Raw genomic sequence first — 22,569 nt, 5'->3', positions numbered from 1 at the left:
TAAAACATTGGTCGAAATATAGTTAATTCTAATATTAAAGCTTTAACATAGCGCGCTACTGTTTATTTTTTGTATTGCCAAAGTCGAACACCGTGTTATCGATAATTCGTTGCCGAAATATTTTATATATTATAAAATATACGCTAACGCGGAATATTAAATTATAGAAGTATTTTCGTTAATTAATTAAAATTGATTATTTATTAAATAACTTATCGCGGAACCTTTCGTTATGCTAATTATTTGAATTTATTCGATTATTTTATTTTCAAAGTCAAATTCTATAATATTTAGTTTTGCATTTTAGAAGACTGACTTAGAGCGAGCTAAATAAATAAATAAATAAATAAATAAATAAAAAATAAATAAATGATGTTGAGAAGAAAAAGAACACACATAAATAAATAATAGCGTGGAAAGAGAGAACATACTAATATTTTTATAATATAATAAATAACATACTAATATTTTTATAATATAATAAATTATTATTAATTAAATTATTTATATTATTTATATTATCAGAGAGACATATATGTTACCCTCTGAGAACATTCGTGGACATTGGCTTTGTAGTTCATGTTCACGTTTTTAATGTCCACAGAGGGAGTATCGCTTCCAGGGGTCACCTAAAAGCGGGCCATGACATCTCTCAGTCTTCTCTCTGCCGGTATTCATAGTCCGATCTTATATTTGAGATCGTCTTAAGTTCGAGCTTGAAATGCTACGCAGCCATTTGATTGGTTGAATGAGGTCTTAAGTCAACCTCGGACCAGACTTAAGACAATGGCCGCATTCAGCAGACTCAACAGTTGGGCAACATTACTAGATTTTCCGATGTAATTTGACGCTGATTGGTCGGACCTGAAAGTAGAAACCAATCATGTTCGATTGCTACTTAGCGGTTGAGTCCGCTGAATGCGGTCAATCTTAAATATAAGATCGGACTATGAATACCGGCCATACTCTATCCAATCGGAACATAAAAGAATTTTACATTGGACGACGTCAAACGTAATTCTCCAATAGGAGAAGTCATTTTATAGAGACAAAATGTTATTGGAATCGACCTTTTTCTATTGGATATTAGACTGTATACGTCACATACAATGTAAATACGCCGTAATACGAAGAAAAAAACGCATCGTGCGAATTAATCTTGCAAAATGCAATAGAAGAGTTGTTAAATAAAATATTTACAAATCCTAAATCTTTTTCATCAATAGCAACAAGTTATTTTAATGAAACAAGTAAACATAAGTCCATATTTTTCCCACATCGCAGACGTAACGAAAATTATGCATCCACGCAAAAATCTAAGAACGATTTGTAAATAAATCATATAAATTTTACTTGACGTTGCTTGCGCGGATGCAATAATAACGGAATGACAGGTAGCGCTACATCCGGCGTGCAGCCGGATAAAAAAATCTACCACCGGCAGTGACCGGTAAAATGCGAATACAGTTACTTGCCTAGCGATAATTTCACACTTTCCGATAAATGTACTGTGACGACGGCCGTTTAACGGAACGTCACTCGCGAGCAGGATGACGCGCATTACGTTTCTGCATCCCGACCTCGGCATCGGCGGCGCCGAGAGGCTGGTCGTCGACGCCGCTCTGGCCCTGAAGAAGAACGGCCACGACGTGAATTTCGTGACGACCCACCACGATCCGGATCACTGCTTCTCGGAGACCAGAGACGGCACAATTCCCGTCACCGTCGTGGGCACCTGGTTACCTAGACACATCCTGGGCAGATTCTACGCTTTCTGTGCCTACTTACGCATGGTAAATGGGAAAGAAGTTGGAGGAGAACCAGCTGTTACATCTATGATAAAAGAAATAATTAGAAAGATGTCTCGAGATTTTAAAAAAATTTCAATTGAGAAATATCTTACATATGTTTGGCAACTTTATTAAGAGAAACAAAGTTGTCGTTTATTTTTTATTTACAGATATACGCAGCTAGCTATATAATATTTTGCGATCAACGGCCGGAAGTTGTCTTCTGCGACTTGGTGTCCGTCTGCATTCCCGTTCTTCGACTACGCATTCCATATATAGTATTTTACTGTCATCATCCGGATCAGCTGCTCTCGCAGCCTGGTGGCTATAGCAAACAGCTGTATCGCATGCCATTGAATTATCTGGAAGAAATTACAACTGGCATGGCGCATAAGGTGTTTGTAAATAGCATTTATACAGGCAGTGTGTTTCGGAGCACATTCAAAAGATTGCATATTGAACCGGAAGTTTTATATCCTTCCATTAACACAGATTTCTTCGATAAGACAAGAATAGTATCTATGGATAGGGTACTTGATAAGAAATTACCGAATGACAGTATTGTACTATTATCGATCAATAGATACGAGCGTAAGAAAATGCTGTCACTCGCAATAGAGGCTCTTGCAGAATTAGAAAAACTGTTGACGAAAGAAATATATAAAAGAGTGTATTTAATTATAGCTGGTGGGTATGACAAGAGAGTTGAGGAGAATGTAGAGTACCACTTGGAATTAATAGGACTCGCGGACGAGTTATATGTAACAGATAAAGTGATATTCTTACGTTCACCTTCTGACATTGATAAAGTTTCAATACTCCATCATTGTAAAATTGTAATATACACCCCGCCGAACGAGCACTTTGGGATAGTACCTTTAGAAGCGATGTATGTAGGTAAGCCAGTAATTGCTCATAAATCTGGTGGTCCAATGGAATCGATAGTTTCTGGAGAAACTGGTTTTCTGGTTGATTTATCTGCCGAGGCCTTTGCTTCAAAAATATCTTTCCTTATCACAAATCCGGATTGTATCGAGGACTTTGGCAGATCCGGTAAAGATAGATTTCTAAAAACATTCAGTTTTGCTGCATTTAGTGTTCAATTGAATAAAGCAATAGATGATTTAATTACCAAAAAAACAAAATAATATTATTCAGAAGAAAGTGATTCTTCTCAATTCTTTTGCATGGTATCAAATATATTTGGATTGATTATTCAATAAAAATGATATTTAATTGAAATATTAAGGAGAACTGAATTCATGTTCTATATTAGTTAAATGTTTGAAAAATGTTTAAGAATTACATTTTATAATGGATTATAGCTTAAGTTTTTACGTTTAATTTGTTTAATCCTATGGGAATACAATTTGTTATATGGTTCTATGTAAATTATTATATAAACTTTTACTAAAGATATATTCAGAATGTTTATATACTATGAATATATTATATCTATGAATGTTTGTTAAATGTTTATGATCATTATTTAATTTTTATGTCATCTAGTGGTTTAATTAATTATACTTTCTTCTTTCTTTTCATTTCTCTGTTCTAATTCAAATCTTTAATTTATCATGAAGTATCTGAATATATAAATCTGGAAATTATCTGTTTATCTGCAGTATTTTTATCAATTCATATTTGATCAACTTCCTACTAGAGTACTTCTTAAAACTGCAATACTTAAATTTTACATTCCACATAATTAAAAGAATTAATTCATTCAAATTTTACATATATTATTGAAATAGTGAGTTAAAATAAGTAGAAATTATATCAAATACGATAAATTGCAAAAATAGATGTAAGATATTGTAATAAAAAAATTTATTTTTTTACAATTGAGTCAGACAAATATTTAGATTCATTAAGCGTAAGATGTAAATAAGATCTTATATAGAAATATAAAATATTTATACAATTTGCGAAGAAGTGAGCATATTCTAAATTAATGTTTGAAATTTTTACAATGTACAACTAATCCATCAATTGTAAGTTGTCAAGTTTTTCACTCGAATAAAATCCCGCTTTAACTTGTCTGCCACCAAAGAAACGTCCATTCAAATCCACTACAGCTTTGATAGCGCTTTCTATCCTCTTAAATTCGACAAAAATTCGTACTGCTTCTTCTGGAGCAGCTTCGATCACTTCATGAATAATTACACGTGCAACATCGCCATATTTGGTGTTACATTCATCTTTTACTTCTGGTTCGAGATCATCGTCCACCTCTCCAGGGCCAACCATGTTGCGCAAGAGCACAACCTATTAAATATACAAATTAAACAGATAATAATCATATGCATGTACTAAAAGTAATGTTATTGTAAAAGTATTAAACACATTTTATTATAAAAATAAGATTATATGTGTTATAAATGACCTTGCTGGGACATTTCATTATTTCGGTAATGCTAGGTTCTTCTGCAGGCGGTTGCTGCGATAATTGACTCTGCGGTGGAGAAGCAGTAAGAGGTGGTGGTGGAGGCATCAACTGTTCCCTTTCGCCAACTATTCTACCGCCACGTTTACTCGTTTTCTCTACTTGTAATGCCACTGACATGCCCTGTTCCTTCTTACCAAGACCCTGTCCTTCCTTGAAACCATACTTGGCCATTATCTTTGCAGCCACAGATGATGTCGCATAGCCTAGATTAGGCGTCTGTCGTGGTGGTGGAGGTGGTAATTCTGAAGATTCTTGCAAAGATGGTGGTGGTGCTATTGCAGCACCTCCAACAACACCTCTCGAAGATGGCGTTCTCTCTTCATCTCTTTCGGGCGGTATCATTGTGCTGTTACCACTACCAGCAGCCTGTACCCATACAAAAAAGTATTTCAATATTATTATTACATTCATTCATTGTAATAATATAACGTCAGTTCCATATGCTTTTCATTTATATATTAGAGATCCTCAAAGACTTATATAATGTTTATTACCTGAGTATCTTCAAAACGAGTATTATCCCTCCTACGTTTGCGCATCTCTGTCTCATGCTCTCTATCTCTGATATCGCGCAATTCCTTCACAACTTTCTCGTATTCATTGGGCCACATGGGATCATATTCATTTACTACATTCCAGTCAAATTCATCACCTATTCCTATACTGCTCACACTACCAGCAGATAATGGATTGTTATGGGTGCTATCGTGCTCCTCTCTGTCAACATCGCGATTAGTCTTTGACTTCAAATCTATCACTGGCGCTAGTACCGCACTAGCCTTCCTGTATTGTTCACGCTTTGGCTACAAATCCAGAAATAAGAGAAATAGTTAAGAATTCATTAATCAATCCATCTTAAATAAATCTTGAATCTTTTAAGGAACAAAGATTATTACACGTATTTTTCAATTAGATTATAATTGATTAATTGCTTGATATGTATTGTATATGATGAATTTACCTGTGTTGTAGCGGCCTTCTTCAACTGCAATTGCGATTGCAACAATTTTATACCGGAGGACCATCCAGCAACCTTTTCCGAGGTCCGGTGCTTGTCAAAATCATCGTACAAAGACATGGTGAACCGTGTTTCAATATTTGACAGACAATAATTCAGACACAATTTTAATCTTTAAATCCTTTGAAGTCTTTGAATCCTTGACATGTCGAATTCAATATTTTATGCCAGTTGATTATTTAATGCTTATAAATTATATTTTATATTATATTACTCTTAACCTTAACACTTTTATGTACAACATATAAATATTTTTTTCCACACATGCGCATTGATCTCATCGAAGTAAATTCGTAAATACGACATTTCGTGGACAGTGAGCAGCACTAGTAGCATTTTAGTAAGTTACTAGGATTTGTTAATAAGTTACTAAATTTTTTTAGTAAGTTACTAAAAGGAAAGTGCGTGCACCTGATGACACACACACGCGCGCGCGCGCGCGCGCGCGCGCACACACACACACACACACACACATCACCCACACACCACCGAATCAACATAGGCCGTGTTCCGAAATTACTGCCAGTAATGCAAATTCTATAGTGCACGTTACGTATATTATATATTTTCAGTGCTGGCAGTAAACTGGCAGCAATTTCGGAACACGGCCATAATAAAATTATCGGAAGAAGAACGCTACGTGTCAAGGAGAAAAGGATGCATAATTATTATATACATACATATATATTGGAAGAGAAATGAGTTGCGTCGTTTAATTATACATGAAAGGCAAGACACGATAAATATTCATCGGGAAATATTCAGCTATCGATCGCAACACGGATGTGCGCATCTCGGACACCTGTGTGATGCATAAAGGGAAACGATGTTTCGCGAAAAGCGGCGAATCGTTCTTTTAATTCTCGCGATTTTTCACTGTACATTCGGCGATGACGGGGCGAACAGAGCAAATGAGAAGAGACACGGCGGTACGAATAATTATCAAATGTGTCTCGATAGCTTTGACATTCATAGAGATAAGATTATCAAGACTCAAGACTCTCGTGACATGGGTGCTAAGTACCTGAGTGTGTTGGACGTGGACTCTAGATTGGATTGTTTGAAGTATTGCTGCGAAACCGAGCGATGCGATGTGTTTATCTTCGAAGAGAAGGTATATTTAATGATATAGGATATACAAGGAGATAAAGAATATATGTATCTATATGTATAAGATAATTAAAAAATATTTGTACAAACTTTGGAAGCGAGTTCTTCACATCTAAACAAGAAAAAATATCATATACATATATGTCTGAAAATGGTTTATGAGTTATAATCAAAAGATTTCATTTAATGTTAGAGTTTCACAACCTTTCTGAGATCTTTGAATGCAACAGTCCATGATTTGATGTATCCATATATATTTTAAAATAAGTGGAGGATATTTGCTATAAATTGTGAATAAATAAACAACTGAAGATTTATTGATCATGTAAATGTATTCTGTCAATTTGAGATGTGACATTTGTGTTTTTATTTTGAATGTAATTTTTCATAGAACTATAGTAATCATAATAGAGTAATTGATTGAGTCAACAAGTGGATGGATTATATCTTGAAACCCAAGCATTGAATGTAATCTTTTTATTATAACTCATAAAACAAACATTTCCAAATATATGTATATATGACATTTTTTTTTATTTAGAGATCTCACACCCAAAATTTATACAAGTGTTTCTGAATCATCCCATATATATGTATGTAAAATAAAGAATATATAGATAATATGTTTGTAGAAACCAGGTAGTTGCTATCTTTTTCAATGCGGTCCACTGCATGATTTCAAGTGCAAATTCACAAGGCATGCTAATTATACCAGTGCTGTACGCACTAGTTATCCAATACAGAATGTACAAGTAGAAGAAGAGGTCAGGATATCTCAACAGGAGCACGAGTTAAAATCACTTAGGTATTTAATTACTCCTTGAATATATTTCTTCTTTCAATTTTCTGGTTAACAAAATTTTCTTGCATCTTAGGAAAAGTAGCGAGAATACGTTGGATTATGGATTTACAGAGACTGCTAGCAAATCTTTAGTCACCCAAATACCAAAAGTAATACTGACTACACCAGCTTCGGTTAAACCAGGTATTGTTTCAAATGTTAAGAATTTCTGAGTTATATAAATCATTGAAGAGAAATGTATATGGATATTAATATGTATATCTCTTGTTGGAGTAATAGCTTGCAGTAGAAATCAATACGAGTGTCGTTCATCTGGAGACTGCATAGCTATATATAACGTTTGTGATGGCATTCCACAATGTACAGACGGCTCTGACGAAGCGGCTGATCTTGTCTGTCCCACGGAAAAACCGACTGTTTCTCCAATTATACAAGTGCCGCATCCGCCCGCCGATATTCTACGATATCCGCAAATGATCGAGCAGCGCAAGCTTCTCCCTCCATTTTATCCTGCTGCGCCAGAGATTAATCCTAAAACTTGGGAGATATCAAATTTAGCTCATCAAATATCACAGCCACAAAATATTCTGTATCCTGGTCAACCAGTAGAGTTACCGCAAATGCATAAGAATTATGGTTCACCAGGGTATCAGTGGGATTATCAGCCTCTATATGAACAAAATAAGGATCCATATGTTCCTGTAAATAATTTCCGTGAACAAAATATAAATTCTTATGAACGTATGTAAAATATAATTTTTTTTCTCACATATATTGTAGAACTCTCATGAATACATGTTGTAACAAATGTATATTTCTAGAACAGCCACATATATTTAATCACAAAGGTCCGAGCGTTATAGGAAATAATGAAGCAGACAGGTAATTTAAAATGTTAAGATTTTTGGTACATATAATCATTGTATTAAGATGTAGAAGATTATACTAGATTATTAACACTTATATTTATATCTTATGTTTAGAGGAGTATACATAGATTCTAAGCATCCATATACTTCACATTTTCCATCACCAAATAAGGTGGCTTGGCAAAATAATCCAGTACAATTGTTACCATCCATTGCACCAAATTCTCAACATAAGCAAACTGGTGATGTAGAAGATTCTGCTAAAATTACAACAACCCCTGTCTGTGATGTAAGCACATTTCTTAGCAACTTAATTATTGTATTTATTATATTCTTAAAATACATTTCTGAAAAATATATTTGAATAATAATAATTATTCCATTATTATAGACTTCAGAAGAACACAGAAATGAATTGACACAGAATAAAGAATTTGTTAAGAAGGAAGAAAAAGCTGACACGCATCTAACACATACAAAAGTGAGCAAACAAGTTACTGAAAAATCAACTGTATTAACAAATGACATTACCAAACATAATCATGCAAAAGAATCAAAAGGTAAAAACATTAAGCTTGCAATATGTGCACTTAATTTAACTTCTTATTGTGACATTGTAATGTGTGAGGTTAATATTTAATTATTATTGCAGATCATAAAAGTATAATTGTAATCGAGGATCATCATGTGAGAGCGCATGAGAAAACCGACATTATTGCGGAACATCTTCAAATAATCGAGGACGACGTTTTAAGGCCCAAAGGAGCAGTAGTATCATTATCACTAGGACTCGTAGCAACTGCGATCACGGCTGCTTTAATTGTTTGCCGATTGCGAGTGGTGAAACGACGTGGCAGATGCGGACATGGACCTTACGCGCATGATGCCGATTATTTGGTTAATGGAATGTATTTATAAACAGATACACAAAGAGAATTGTTCTTAATTCTAGTCACAATCTAGTCGCTTAAATATATCTATCATATTTTCGTACCACATTGTATTTCTCCAAAAGAAATTGCTAGACAAAATTTCTTCAAATAATTATGACTTACCCTAAACATAAATGAAATTTTGTTATGATATTTGCATTGTACAAAGTTGCTAGCATTTTATGTTTCCAATTACTGCTAAGCGTTTTGATATAAAAATATAATAATAAAGTTATAATATGAATTGGTTGTTGATTTTATTATTCAAATAACTTTTGTGGTAAAAATTAGAATCTCTTAAAATGCAATACAATAGAATTGTAAAAACTCTAATTGTTGCATATTATTACATAAATATATGTATATATAATACATTGCATATAAAACTTTTAGACTTGTGTCGCTATACAGAGATATTTACTACGGAATGAAACATCCATGTTTTTAACATAATATTGTTACATTGAACATTGTTGTAAGCTTATGCTATTAATTTATGTATTTTAATTCAATAACAATAAAAATTAATAAATGACCATTTTATTTATTAACAAAATACGAGATTTTCTCGTTTATAAAATATTCTCGTTTAGAAACAGTCTTGGTGTATCAAAAATTCAATTTAATAACATTAGAATATTATAACCATTTACAAGAGTAATAATGTGTGTAATACTTTTATTTTTTATAAAATTAATCTCATAAAACATAATTAAAAAATAATTAAAGAAAAAGCTCCATATTTCTAAATTATTTTTTAATTACATTTTTGTATATAATATCGACAATGTACAGAAAGCTACTTTCCTCTTCCCTTAAATTGCATATACTGATTAGATCTGTGAAAAACGAGTCGTACAAATAATAAATCTCAGCTTATCATATAAACAGCACAATGTAAATATTGTATCATTAAAGAAATATTCATAATAAAGTTTTTCTATAGCCAACTTTTATAATCCTTATTTTAAATTAAAGTTTACACCAAGCTGTAAGAGATTCACAATTATGGATTTGCACTAGCTGCAGCAGCGTTCTGTTGGGCTTGTATAAATTCAGGATAATCGATGTAGCCGTCGTTGTTAGTATCATCCATGCTAAGTATTGGATCTATCAATTGCACCAATTCCTCATCCTTGAACAACTTGTTTTGCTTACCTTCCACATTACCCTGTTCTGCAATACATATATAATGAGTATATATAATGCAAATTTTTTTATTAATTCAAGTTATATTAGAGAGAATGTAATAAGAAAAGGAAAGATAGATAAAGTGCTGTATACCATGCCAATGTATAAGAGATTTGATGAGCTCGCAACCATCTAATTTATTGTTATTATCTGCATCATGCATTTTAAAATAATGAAACTGCAACTCCTGCTCTGTCATCTTGTTGGTATCTATTGGAACATCAGCATGCTCTGCAATATGTCTAGTAGGAAGAAAGAAAGAATATTCTCATAACATATGCCTCAATTAAAATTTTTAAAAATTTCTAAAAAATTTGAAAGGATATAAAATTCTTAGATATTTGAGTTTATTAAATTAGATTTTAAAGATAATTAATAATCAGCATATATTTTAGTGAACAATTAATACAAGCAAACAAAATTATCATTTTTCTTTTTTAATGAATTCCTCTACTCGATACTTACTCTTTTTCATGGATTATATTGGCGGTATTAAGTAGCTGAGGTTGTCCATGAGATTGATCATGTACATGTCCATGTCCTTGTTGAGCTTGCTGTTGAACTGGTACTTGTTGCATTGGTACTTGCTGAACAGGAGCCTGTTGTTGTATCGGAACATGTTGAACAGGAACTTGTTGTTGCATTGGCATTTGCTGGGCTTGTTGTTGCATTGGCATTTGCTGGGCTTGTTGTTGCATTGGTACTTGTTGATACTTGAACAAAATTTTGATAAATTAATGAAATATTGAAATTGAAAGTTAAACAAAACTACTAAAAAAAGAGAGAGGCAATGATACAAATGAGTGATATATAATTGAGTTATAACTGAAGAAATTTACTTGTTGCTGTTGTGGAACTTGGTGCATATGTTGCTGCGGTATTTGAACAGGCTAAAAAACAGAGAAAGCGAGTAATACATTAAAACGCAATGCATATACATCAGAGATTAAGTCGTATCAAAATAATTCGGATCAACTTCAATGTCAATGCTACCGAGTATTGTTTCACATTAAACCATATGTTTGCCAATACAACACTCGAAAACGTGGCTCACCTGCTGATAATGCTGAGGTGGTACACCCGGTGCGACTCTTTGCGCCTGAGCATGGATGTATTTGCAGCCGAACGATCCGATTATCAGTACGCACAGCGTCCAATACATTTTGCTGCACTATCCAACAAAAAAAAAAAAAGAAAACAATATACATTAATCGTCCATATTTAGGATATTATTACACTTCGCGTTGCACAATCTTGATCGATTTACATGTACGTGATATTATCAAGTACCTTATTTACACTAGGAAATATCCAAATAACTTGTCATCTGCGTAAATGTTTCATTTATCGACGATCATCAGATTTCGAGTAAAAACCAACACTTAGGTTATGACACGAGATCCCATGAACACGAACGCAGTAAACTTAAACAGGCTTGGACGACGTGGACGTGGACAGACTAGTGGTTAGAGTCCTTTTTTCGCGCATGCGCATTGAATATGGTAGTACTTAAATCTTGAGGAAAAATCTTGAGGTTCTATGGTTTCAACTTGATTGTCTTTAAAAGTAATTTAGAAATTTTTGAAAAATTAATCAAAATGAATTAATTGAAGTTAAATGAATTAATATGAAGTTAAAAAATAATATGCACAAATTAATTAATTTATTTATTTATTTTATAGCTGTCCTCTGTGACGTCCCGCCAAAACTGAGGATCCCTGCATACACGTGGCTATAATCGTCATCATTACGTTGCGCATGCGCAAAAAGAGAAAGCTTTACTGATAACATTAGTGCCCGCGCTCGATTTTATTATACTGTTAAAAAAAATTATATAATATATCTATTGTTATTAATATAATATATCTATTATTATTATCTAATATTCACATCGTATCTGACAATCCGACGTGTATGAATCTGATAGAAAGTAAATGGTGTATTCTAAAAATATCTTTTCGTATTGACATCCACGCAATTTCAATGACATTATAAATATATAAAATACATAATCGAAACATTAGCTGCTGATTCGGTAAAAAGAGGTCAAGGGAAAAGGGTTTATTATAAGAGATAGATTAAAAGCGAACATTAGAATGCGTGACCTTGTTTGACTTTTTTAAAAGAAATATTTTAATAGCACATTCCATTTGACACTAAAAAAAGTTTCGAAGCGTATAATTGATCAAAGAATCAGAGTAAAGAAATCTTTACTTCTTTCGTTGCAAAATTAGTTAATCAAAAGATATGAAACTTTCATAGTGTTAAATAAATAGAATTCTAATACAACATTTTTGTTTTTAATTAGAAAATTAATGTGCTATTAACATCTCTTATCGCGGGAATTTGTATGAAAATCATGAAGAGAGATTAGAAACAAATTTAAAATTATTATTCAAAAAGTTACGATAAATTAAGATAAAATTAATGATATCAATTAAATGATTTTGAATAAATAAAATAAAAATCGGTAAATATAATTAAAGATATAAAGTTATATAAGAAAGTTATATAAGAAGTTATATAAGAATTATATAATTATCAATAAATACTTTTACACATTGTATTTTATAGTAAAATACTTCAATTATAACATTGATAACTATATAACTATATAATTATGAAATATTATTTAATTGATATCATAAACAGATTCATTTATTACGAATATTATCATTTATTCTATCACGATATAGCAACAGAATAATAACACAATATATGATGATAATCTACGATATGACATCAAAAAAAGACCAAGTAAAACTACATTGTTCGTATATATTTGATCGTATTAATTAACAAATATTGGCAGTATATATAATACGAGTATATCTTCTCATTATATCTATTATATAATTCTATAGTTATAATAATAACGTTACATGATCAGCATATATCGAACGAGAGCATCTCAATTAAAAAATTAAATTTTATAATCGTATAAAATAAAATTTTTTCAAAGTTCCCAAATTTGGATAAAAATTCCCTCCATTGTAATTATTTTACATTCTTGGAACCAATGAGAGAAATATCTATGTATGTCGTTATTAACGATTTAAATAAATTCCTGTTGTGCGTTAAGGTAAATGTAGAATATATATAGAATATATAACATGTATACAACCAACAAATAATTTATAACATGAATATAAATCTCTCTCTCTCTCTCTCTCTCTCTCTCTCTCTCTCTCTCTTTCTCTCTTTCCTTTTCTCTATTCATATATTCTACATTTAGCCCTGAATGTAATTAATTCTGAGTTTTATTTCTCTTATATACAAAGAAATTGCATTTTATCTCGTGCTGAGAATAAAACAATCTCATTTAACGTTAACAAACGCGATATAAGTACGGTAAATCAGTTCATATACGAATACATTGCAGAAAATGTGATTTTTGTAACATTTGCTTCAAGAATCTCTGCAAGGAAGATTAATAGTTTCTAGATATATAAATGTTCAAGGATTGATTTTATCGATTGATTTCAATTATTCTGCATACAAAGTTAGAGGCAGTGTGTCCACACATTTGTCGCTGGTTTACATTCTTCATATAACATAGAAATTTCAGGCAGCAAATTACAACATACTCTGCTTGATCGAGAGTTCTAGATCGTATTTGTATTGTCGTACCATGGTGGCATCCATCTGGTCGGAGTTCTGGGTTTTCCTCGAGAAATCGGTACCGTAACATCGACATTTCTGTCGATGCGATTCTTTCTGCGAGCTTCGCTTCTACCCGACATGTTTTTCGAGGCGTTATTTAGAACTACGAATGGTTGATCGTTGATGCGACGATCCTGTCTGCTCCTGCCAAAGCTAGGCGAATAAGGTCTGGCGATGTCGTCCTGAATCGTACGATCGACCGAAGGACTGCGAACACCCCTTCTGGGAGATTGTCTACGACCGAAACCTCGCGGCTCATTGTCAACGTCACAGACGTGTAATCGATATGTTGGACTGGGAGATCGCGAGATTCTCGTGGCAACTGCGCGATCCGCCAGGTCTAGCTGCGTCGGTCTTGGCACCATCGTTTGAGACAATCTGGAGCTCCTGAAAAAATTGAGATTATTTTAAAATTAAAAAAAATTTTATTTTTATAAAAGTAGAAAGGTTTTTGAGTTCAACATTGTTTTCCAAAATTTTTAAAGCTTCAATCTAAGATAAATATTTTTTTAATGATAGATAATAATCTCACGACACAGCTCGAAAATTTTTCCTATCATTTTTTTAGAACATAATAGAGTTGAACGTACCTTCTGCTGGCGGGCGGTGGTTTTCCAGTGACATTATCTTCATGCATTCGCGTGTCCAATACACAAAAAGCATTTTGTTCTTGACCAGCGATTGTTTTATCGCACTGACCACTATTGTCATCTCTCAACCAATAATGTTCTCTTCTTTTCGTAATATTTGGGCTATGATCGCCTCTACCATAGATCGTTTTAGGTTCCGTGCATTCCTGACGATTGTATTTCGCACAATAAGCATTTCTATACTCAGGTTGAAGATCAAAGGTACCTTCCAAACGTAAATTCGCCGGCATTTTCAGTGTTTCGACTCTTGGTATGTATCCGTAAGGAACATATTGAGATCTCACTTCACTTGTAGGTTCGTACTCGAATGCACGATACTCCTGACGAACTGGTCTGCCGAAGCACGCGCTACTGCGACCGGAAGAGATGTTCGTCGGTCGCAATATCGGTGGTGGCTTACGATAGATGGGACGATCCCGCGGATAATCCAGGTAATTAGATTGGTACTCTGGGTCTTGATCGATTTTCATGGAAAACTTAGAGCGCGACGGCGAAGATACCTTTGAGCCATCAGCGCGACCTATTTCGTCATCCGGCTTTGCGAACTTTGGCCGTTCGTGTGGAAAATCCTATAATAATTATTAGTAATCATACATCTCCAGCTTGCATATAAATAATCGAAAGAACAAGCGTCTTTTTTATCTTTCGAATATTTTCATGCACCTTTATTTAATATTGATTTTTGACATATTCTTTTTCTAATTTCTTACATTTCTTCGCTATTTTTAACAGATTCTGGATTTTTGCATCTAGATCTTAAATGATCTTTTAGAAACAGATGTAATTAAATAATACAACTACTGATGATATCAATAATAATTTAATAATAAGTAAAAGATGTTACCATATATTACAATATTTAAGTATAAAGATAAATATAAAATGTAATTTTCTTTAAAAAATTTGCTTTAAATACAACTAATAAAAAAAGCACAGAATAAATACCTTATAGGCATCTCGATATTCCGAAATTTCGAGCGGCCGACCATTCAGATCTTCTAACTTTGACACCAACATTCTCATCTCTTCGTCCTTTCTTTGCGTCTCTTCTTGATCATCTATCCATTTATCTTCTTCATCATCATCTTTGATTTGTTTAGCGTCTATTTCTTGCGTCTGCTTAATACGAGGATGAACGAAATTTTCAGTGCTCTCTGTGTTTTGGAAAAAATCACCTTCAACTTTTAAATGCGTTTGCGGCTTTTTCGGCTGCAGTCTATCTACATATATAAAAAGTATAAAGTATAAAAAAGACTGTTATATATCTCGCTAAGCACATTTTAAACTAACAAAAGTATTATAACTTTCATTACTTTAATTCGTAGTCATATAAAAATACTTTCTACTACAACGTTTTAAAGATATTTTTTTATCCATTTATTTGCCGCATTTTTTTTCAAAGTTTAATATTACTACCTGTGACATGATAATCTCTGAACACATCAGTGTATTCCGGTACAAAGTAGGTGTCTCCTTCGAGCTTCAAATTTGTGCCTCGTCTCAACAATTCCGGTCTCCGCGCGCCCACAAAGGGAATGTACTTGTCCTGATTTTCGGTCGATGTCTCCAACTCGCCTTCCATCTTCAGGTGAGTGGGTATACGCATAAGTTCCGGTCGACTAACATTCAGCCACTCGATAAATTTCTCGCATTTCTCTGTCATGGTGTCCAGATCACCCTCCATCTTCAAGGACGTAGGTCGACGCGCAAGTTCGGCACGATGCTGCCTCTCATAAGGCACGTACGCCGAATACGTTTCCGTATCAGTATAGAAATCTCCGCCGCATTTTAAGCTAGTACCCCTTTTCGTGATAATGGACGAATCGCCAGTTTTAAGTTAATAGGAACTAGATAATTGATAAACGCATCAATCATAACATTTCAACTGATCTTCATCTTTCATATTGCTCAACTTCTTCTATTATTTATGTTTATTTTTTAATATCTTTTGGATTTATCACTAATAAACTTCACGGAATTAAAAATTATTTAATAAAAAAATCATATATGTATGTGTATGTGTTATAGAATTTTGACATTTTAAAAGAAAGTTTGTTGCATTATTATATACAATTCAATTTGCTTGGTTTGATGTATCAATAAGAACATTATTGAGTAACCATTTACTGAAAACTGCGACGTTTAAAATATATGTTCGTGACTTATTAGATGTTACAGAAATCCAATAAAAAACAAGAAAAAATAGAAAGTCGGTTGCTACTATTAAATTGCCAATTTAGTTGCATGACAATCAAATTTATGTTTCTTCGATATTTACACGAATTTGCGTGTCTCGGGACAGTTTTGATATAATGTCCTAAAAGATTCACGACAGAAAAGAATTGATAATCTTCGCGAAGCTAGCTAAGCGAATGACCGAATTAAAATTAGATATCAATCTATACGTGCTACATATGATATTTTATTGCACATACACAGACACGCATGTGCATATAATTTTCTTAATCTTTTTTGATAAATTTTTTACTGAAAATATGTACATGTAACATTATATTATTATAATATTTATATAAAACATTTTATATAATTAATATTTAACTTTTAATTTGTAAATTTTTAATTATAATTTATTATAATTATTAATTTGTAAATTTTTAATTATGATTTTATTATAATTTATGATTTTATTATAAAATGTCTTTTTATATAAGATATTTTATATTATAAATTATAATACAATTAAAATCAATATATATTAAATGCCATTATAAATATGTACTATATACCCTGGCGAAAATAATTATCGGAGCGTAAGTCGAATGTAAGGAAAGAGTAACAGAAGTGTAAACGAAGCTTCTAAGAGGCGTAAATTGAAACAACGAAACGTAAACGAAGTGTTAACGCTTCATTTACTTCTGTTACTCTTTCCTTACATTTGACTTACGCTCCGATATTTATTGTAATAATTGTATAAATAAGAAGCAAGAAATGTGGAATGAATAAAAGATTTTTTACATAAAACATATTTAATAAATATTCTACACAAACATTTAATAATATATATAAAAAATATATAAACAATAATATAAATAATAATAATGTTATATATTACTATTATTTATATTATTGCATATTATTAAAATACATGCTGATTACATATATTAATGGCATTAAATATGTATTGATTTTAATTATATTATAATTTATAACAACGATGATTAATAGACTTACCTTCTGATAAGCGACGGTCGTCTGAACGACATCTCGAAGTGCGGAGCTTCCACTCGTGTTTCCATCGTCCCGTTTCCTTGACCCAATTGAACAAAGGCATTCTCTTCTTTTGCGGATGGATCCTCGATTGTTTTGCGCTCTCGAAAATCCATATGATGCAAAGATTGCGCATCCTCGAGAGTTTCCTCCGAATAATCCTCGGGCTTTCCTCCTTCTATTGGCCAGACATTTTCCTATTACACATGTATATGTTTTTAATATGTATAAATTATTTTGATATACATTTAGTTGATATAAATATCGTATAAATACCTTGGAAAGTTCCTCAACATTTGCACCGAAGGCGCGGCGATATTCAGATGCAGAATCCTGCTGGACCCCTGACTCCGGATATGACTGAAGATTGTCCTTCGGTCGATCCTGCACGCGCCTTCTCCGATAGCGAGCCAATTCGTCGACCGTCAATCCTTCGAGAAACGGCCATCTCTCCTTAGTCTTGCTCTTACGTCCCTTTTTCTCCTTGCCTTTACCATGCGTTATCTCGAAATCCGGGAATGACTTGCCAACACCGCGAGAGGAGGATCTTTGCCTAATAGTAATCTTAATTATAAAGTGATATCATACATTTTCTTAATTTAATTTATTTTATTTTTAGGTCTTATTTTTTTATTTTTAATTCATTCCATATTTATTCCATATTTTATTTCATATTTTATTCCACTCTTTGAAAGAAAAAATTATATATTTTCGCTAAGTATTTAAAAACAAATTTTAATTCATGTTAAACTTTGTTAAACTATCATATATCCACGATCATACAGAATATATGAGATAGTTTGCGATGTGATACGGATGGATGGCTCGAGCTTACTGAAGATGACGAAGAGCCGAGGTATCAGGGACGCGAATTAGGGATGTAAAAGGGCGGGCCGGCTAGAGCGGCGAGGAGGTACGGTGGTAGGACGAGGAACAGGAAGAGAGTGGTACGAAAGTGCCGTACATGCCATTACAACGGCTCTCCCAAATGCGACGAATCGATCTGCAAAACGCGCAGCTTGAAAAATAAATCTCATCCTGGCCTAATGGCTCGTGCGCACGTCAGACCTCGCGAAATTACGTCGAGAATGAATATGATATCCATAAGATGTCTCCAAAAAATGTTACTTTAATTGCGATCAAAATTATAGAAAAATAAATCTTAATAAATGAAAAAATCGATTGATTAAATAGTGAAAAGAAAAGATAAGATTATTATGTAAAATGTGATTGAGAGAAAAATATAATGTGGAAAGTATTTTAATTTTAATTTAACAGCATTAACTATGATATTATTTTATCGTAAGCTATTCTGAGAAATATTTCAAAAATTACATATGTATGTATGTAAAGTGTACATGTAAAAAAAGATAAAGTTGAGTGTTATAGTAATCAGAATAATCAGAATAATTAGCAAAATTTCTCTTGCATGTCAGGGTGAGAGGGGTAGACTTGCATATGGTAGCGTGGCCGAGCGGTCTAAGGCGCTGGTTTAAGGCACCAGTCTCTTCGGAGGCGTGGGTTCGAATCCCACCGCTGCCAATTTTTTTTCTCTCATTTTATTATTTTATCCTTTATTGCTATAAAAGGAATTTTGATAACGTTTCATTCGGCGCTTTTCTTCGTACAAATCGCATCAATCTCTTTTGCCCGCCGATTTATTCTCGGTCGATTCATAATGTCGAGGTTTGTTCGACCCAATGACCCCGATTTTAACCGCGACCCCTACTATTCTCACTCTCCGCACGACAAATTTGTATGCGCGGCTAAATTAATGTCCGCACCACATGATTCGCACGCACCGACGAACTCGCGATACGGTATATCGCCAACCGGTCAGTTGTTCTGCGGTCTCAGTGCGTGATTCAATCTAAACGCATTTTACAGAGCCGCCGCCGATACTTGCACGCGAGCTTCCTTAACAGAAGGAATCCAGGCCGTGGCCATCAAAAGTCCGAGTTTTTTTGAATCGACGAGCTTTAATTAGAAACGCAGTCACATGTGAATCGAGAAAAAATTAAATATTTAATTTTAATATGCTTTTCTCTCATCTATCGCTTAATATTCAAAAATAATATATACCACTTCATATGCATATTTTAATTTTTTTTAAGTTGGCATTTTAATTATAGCCTCTTATTTTTTTAACAATATTATTTCATTATTAAAAGAGATACAGAAATCTTATTATATAGCTTTTTTCATAAAATATTTGCATATATTATTTCTGATCTTGATTGATAAAAAAATGTAACATGTAAAAAGTATTTTGATACTGTTTTAATAGCATATGAGATAATTATATTATTTTATCGCAGGCCATTCTGACAAATATTAAAAAAATTACATATATTTGTATAGTATGTAAAGTATGCATATAAAAAAGATAGTTAGATATTACAGGGATCAGAATAATCCTGCAATTACTAATTACAAATTATTAGAATTATCCTGTGTGAAAGATATGTATTATCACGTGGCGTGATGAGGTATGAAAAGACTTACATTAAATGTACAGTTTTTGCACTTGATTACCATCTCTGATTACTTTGGCAAATTAATTCGGTGAACGGTATCGACGTATTTGAGAGCTGTTACATTATTGGGTAGGCGTGACTAACGATCGAGGTAAATGGGATTAAACGACTTTTCAGGCGAGATGATCATTTAGTTGAAAGCACGATCGCGAGAAATGCGCTTGCCACTTATCTCAAATGAAAGATTATTATTGAAAGTATCAGGCGTTAAATGGGAAATTAAATTAATACGGATACTCGTAAATAATTTCCTTTCAATATCGATTTAGCAGCAATCACGTAAATACAGGTATTCCATGATATATAGAATACGTAAAAAAATGCCTGATTTTTTGAATATATATATTTCAAAATATCATATATATAGAGCAACACATAAATTTCATCTTGTATGATAAAAATTATACATATCTGCAATCATAGATATTGTAAATTGCTATACTAATTGAAATAATAAGCTACAACAACTGAATAATCCGTATCTTTAGAATAAAAAAAATATCAAAAATATAAAGAAATTGAATTGGAAAAAAATATGTAAGCAAATATAATAAAAACAATTTTTTACAGATGATGTTTTCTTTTAATGTAGGAAAGAATTGAAAGATTTAAAAAAATAATAAAAATAGGATTTTTACGAAAGATTCATTTCAATTATGAATTGTCTCTCGCATAAACAATTTACGCAATGAACATTTACGAAAGTAAGAAAAAAGTTGCATAAAAAAAGTAATATTGACAAATAGTTGTGTACACTATTCTCTACATAAGTTGTCTTCATCTTGGAAGTTTTAAATCTTTGCGGGGAAAAAGAATAATGAGCGAACAGTGGCAAGCGATAGTCCGACTTTTATCGTGAATTTATATTAATCAGATTTAATCGAGGGGTAAACCGCTAATCAAAATTATGTACACTAATGCCTACTAATGCCCAATTCCTGGGCATTACTGCTAAATTTTTTAAATTTAATAATTTAAATTTTAAAAATTTAATAAATTTAATAAATTTAAAATTATTGTTTGGAAGAAAAGACTTAATAATACTTTAATAACGTCCATAATACGCATTAATACTTCAATAAAACCTAATAATGCCCAAGCAATGCCCAGTAATCCCTCAAATCTGTACACCGCAATGCCCTCAGCGGTTTACCCCTCGGATTTAATTAAATAGTGCGACGTGTGTATTCTTCGATCGGCTGGCTTGGAGAAGTCGCGCGAAACACGTTACCTTTTGCCGGAACGGTCGCTTTTTCCCTCGCCCATCGCATCGTCTTGTCCAGCGATCGCCCTTCGGGAGGATGCGAAGTGATGACACGGTCAGGGGGACTCGTCCCTGGAGACGACGTCCGCGTGGAACGGAAAACAAGGAGAGGTACGAAGGAGCCAAGCCTTCCTTCTGGCACGACTGGCTCTTCGGAGATGTTGATAAGAAGGTGCTAGGGGCGATACACCTGCGCAGCTGCGAGGATTGGTGCACCCAAGAGTGGCAGGGTGATATAAGGAGGATAGTGTCGAAATGAATGCCGGGTCGGACGAACCTGCGATTAATTAATAACAACAAAGGAGCAGTAAAGTTTCATTCATCACAAATGAGGAATCATTTTAATCGAACATTTATATTCACAAATAAATATTGTATTGAGATAATTTTTTTTTTTCATTGACTTATACATATAGTGGTTCTTTGAATTACAATTATTTCGTCAGTTAAATTTATTCACTTTTTAAATTGTTTCACTCTTATTATTCCGAAATTAAAAATTTATAAACAATTTTTAGCTAATAAAAATGTGTCGTCATCGATCTTTCTCAATGATTATCGATAGATACATGCCTTTGAAGTTATATTAGGTGATATTTTGTATATTCTTTAGCAAAGTGTTGTTGTTTTTTTTGTATTCTGTAGTGTGTTGAAGAACATATCATGTATGAATATAAGAATTGATATCTCATTGTTATAATACATCTACTTATTTCCAAATATATATTAAAATTCCGTCAAGATTGCAGGTTAAAATAATCACTAATATAAATTATTAGGATATATAAATTAGGAATATTTATAATACAAATTAAAAATATAAATGAATTTTACCTGACACTTGAAGAAATTTCAGTTTCAAACTCAGTGTGTAATTAATTCTAATATCGTAATATTTTTAATTGCACACTTTACCCTTTTCTTCTTTGAACACGTTCAAACCATAGAAGGAGAGAACAGGAGAGAAGGAGAAAGAAAACAAAATGGATGACTGAAATGAGCGAATCTTTTTCAATATCGGTGGCGCCATCTATCAAGATTTCAAAGCATCTAAAGATTTCCAGGA

At 32.8% G+C, this 22,569-nt stretch overlaps 5 protein-coding genes and 1 non-coding gene across 7 annotated transcripts; 3 read left to right on the top strand and 3 right to left on the bottom strand.

The window, feature by feature from the left end:
- The first annotated feature begins 1,138 nt into the window (after positions 1–1,138).
- Positions 1,139–4,154, top strand: Alg2 (alpha-1,3/1,6-mannosyltransferase Alg2). The gene is made up of 2 exons (XM_083084459.1): positions 1,139–1,793; positions 1,961–4,154. Exons 1-2 carry the CDS (start codon positions 1,551–1,553, stop codon positions 2,936–2,938), a joined length of 1,221 nt encoding a protein of 406 aa, XP_082940585.1. The 5' UTR covers positions 1,139–1,550; the 3' UTR covers positions 2,939–4,154.
- On the bottom strand, positions 3,604–5,524 carry Spf45 (splicing factor 45). Its single transcript, XM_083084460.1, has 4 exons — positions 5,201–5,524; positions 4,734–5,042; positions 4,177–4,605; positions 3,604–4,058 (listed from the first exon to the last, which is right to left on the bottom strand). Exons 1-4 carry the CDS (start codon positions 5,315–5,317, stop codon positions 3,771–3,773), a joined length of 1,143 nt encoding a protein of 380 aa, XP_082940586.1. The 5' UTR covers positions 5,318–5,524; the 3' UTR covers positions 3,604–3,770.
- A 249-nt stretch (positions 5,525–5,773) lies between these two features.
- On the top strand, positions 5,774–9,920 carry LOC145962866 (uncharacterized). The gene is made up of 8 exons (XM_083084269.1): positions 5,774–6,371; positions 7,000–7,172; positions 7,243–7,352; positions 7,449–7,910; positions 7,991–8,051; positions 8,153–8,327; positions 8,430–8,598; positions 8,691–9,920. The coding sequence occupies exons 1-8, from the start codon at positions 6,084–6,086 to the stop codon at positions 8,954–8,956; spliced, it is 1,704 nt and encodes a 567-aa protein (XP_082940395.1). The 5' UTR covers positions 5,774–6,083; the 3' UTR covers positions 8,957–9,920.
- On the bottom strand, positions 9,494–11,633 carry LOC145962868 (uncharacterized). 2 transcript variants are annotated; one of them, XM_083084271.1, is made up of 6 exons: positions 11,452–11,633; positions 11,216–11,327; positions 11,001–11,051; positions 10,627–10,874; positions 10,255–10,403; positions 9,494–10,146 (listed from the first exon to the last, which is right to left on the bottom strand). In XM_083084271.1, the coding sequence occupies exons 2-6, from the start codon at positions 11,321–11,323 to the stop codon at positions 9,977–9,979; spliced, it is 726 nt and encodes a 241-aa protein (XP_082940397.1). In that variant the 5' UTR covers positions 11,324–11,327; positions 11,452–11,633; the 3' UTR covers positions 9,494–9,976. The 2 variants fall into 2 exon arrangements, with proteins under 2 accessions (XP_082940397.1, XP_082940396.1); XM_083084270.1 differs by having other exon boundaries at positions 11,216–11,332; positions 11,452–11,632.
- Positions 11,634–12,993: 1,360 nt separating this feature from the next.
- On the bottom strand, positions 12,994–22,522 carry LOC145963109 (uncharacterized). The gene is made up of 8 exons (XM_083084773.1): positions 22,338–22,522; positions 21,471–21,780; positions 17,979–18,255; positions 17,667–17,899; positions 15,891–16,276; positions 15,420–15,694; positions 14,415–15,043; positions 12,994–14,211 (listed from the first exon to the last, which is right to left on the bottom strand). Exons 2-8 carry the CDS (start codon positions 21,503–21,505, stop codon positions 13,767–13,769), a joined length of 2,280 nt encoding a protein of 759 aa, XP_082940899.1. The 5' UTR covers positions 21,506–21,780; positions 22,338–22,522; the 3' UTR covers positions 12,994–13,766.
- Positions 19,163–19,244, top strand: Trnal-aag (transfer RNA leucine (anticodon AAG)). The gene has a single exon. It is a non-coding gene; the product is annotated as a tRNA-Leu (tRNA).
- Positions 22,523–22,569: the final 47 nt, after the last annotated feature.

This window comes from Camponotus vicinus, unplaced genomic scaffold, assembly GCF_025532165.1.
Source record: "Camponotus vicinus isolate PSW18456_S1 unplaced genomic scaffold, iyCamVici1.0 SCAF_12, whole genome shotgun sequence".
Lineage (NCBI taxonomy): Eukaryota > Metazoa > Arthropoda > Insecta > Hymenoptera > Formicidae > Camponotus > Camponotus vicinus.
This window is presented reverse-complemented; position numbering and strand designations above follow the sequence as displayed.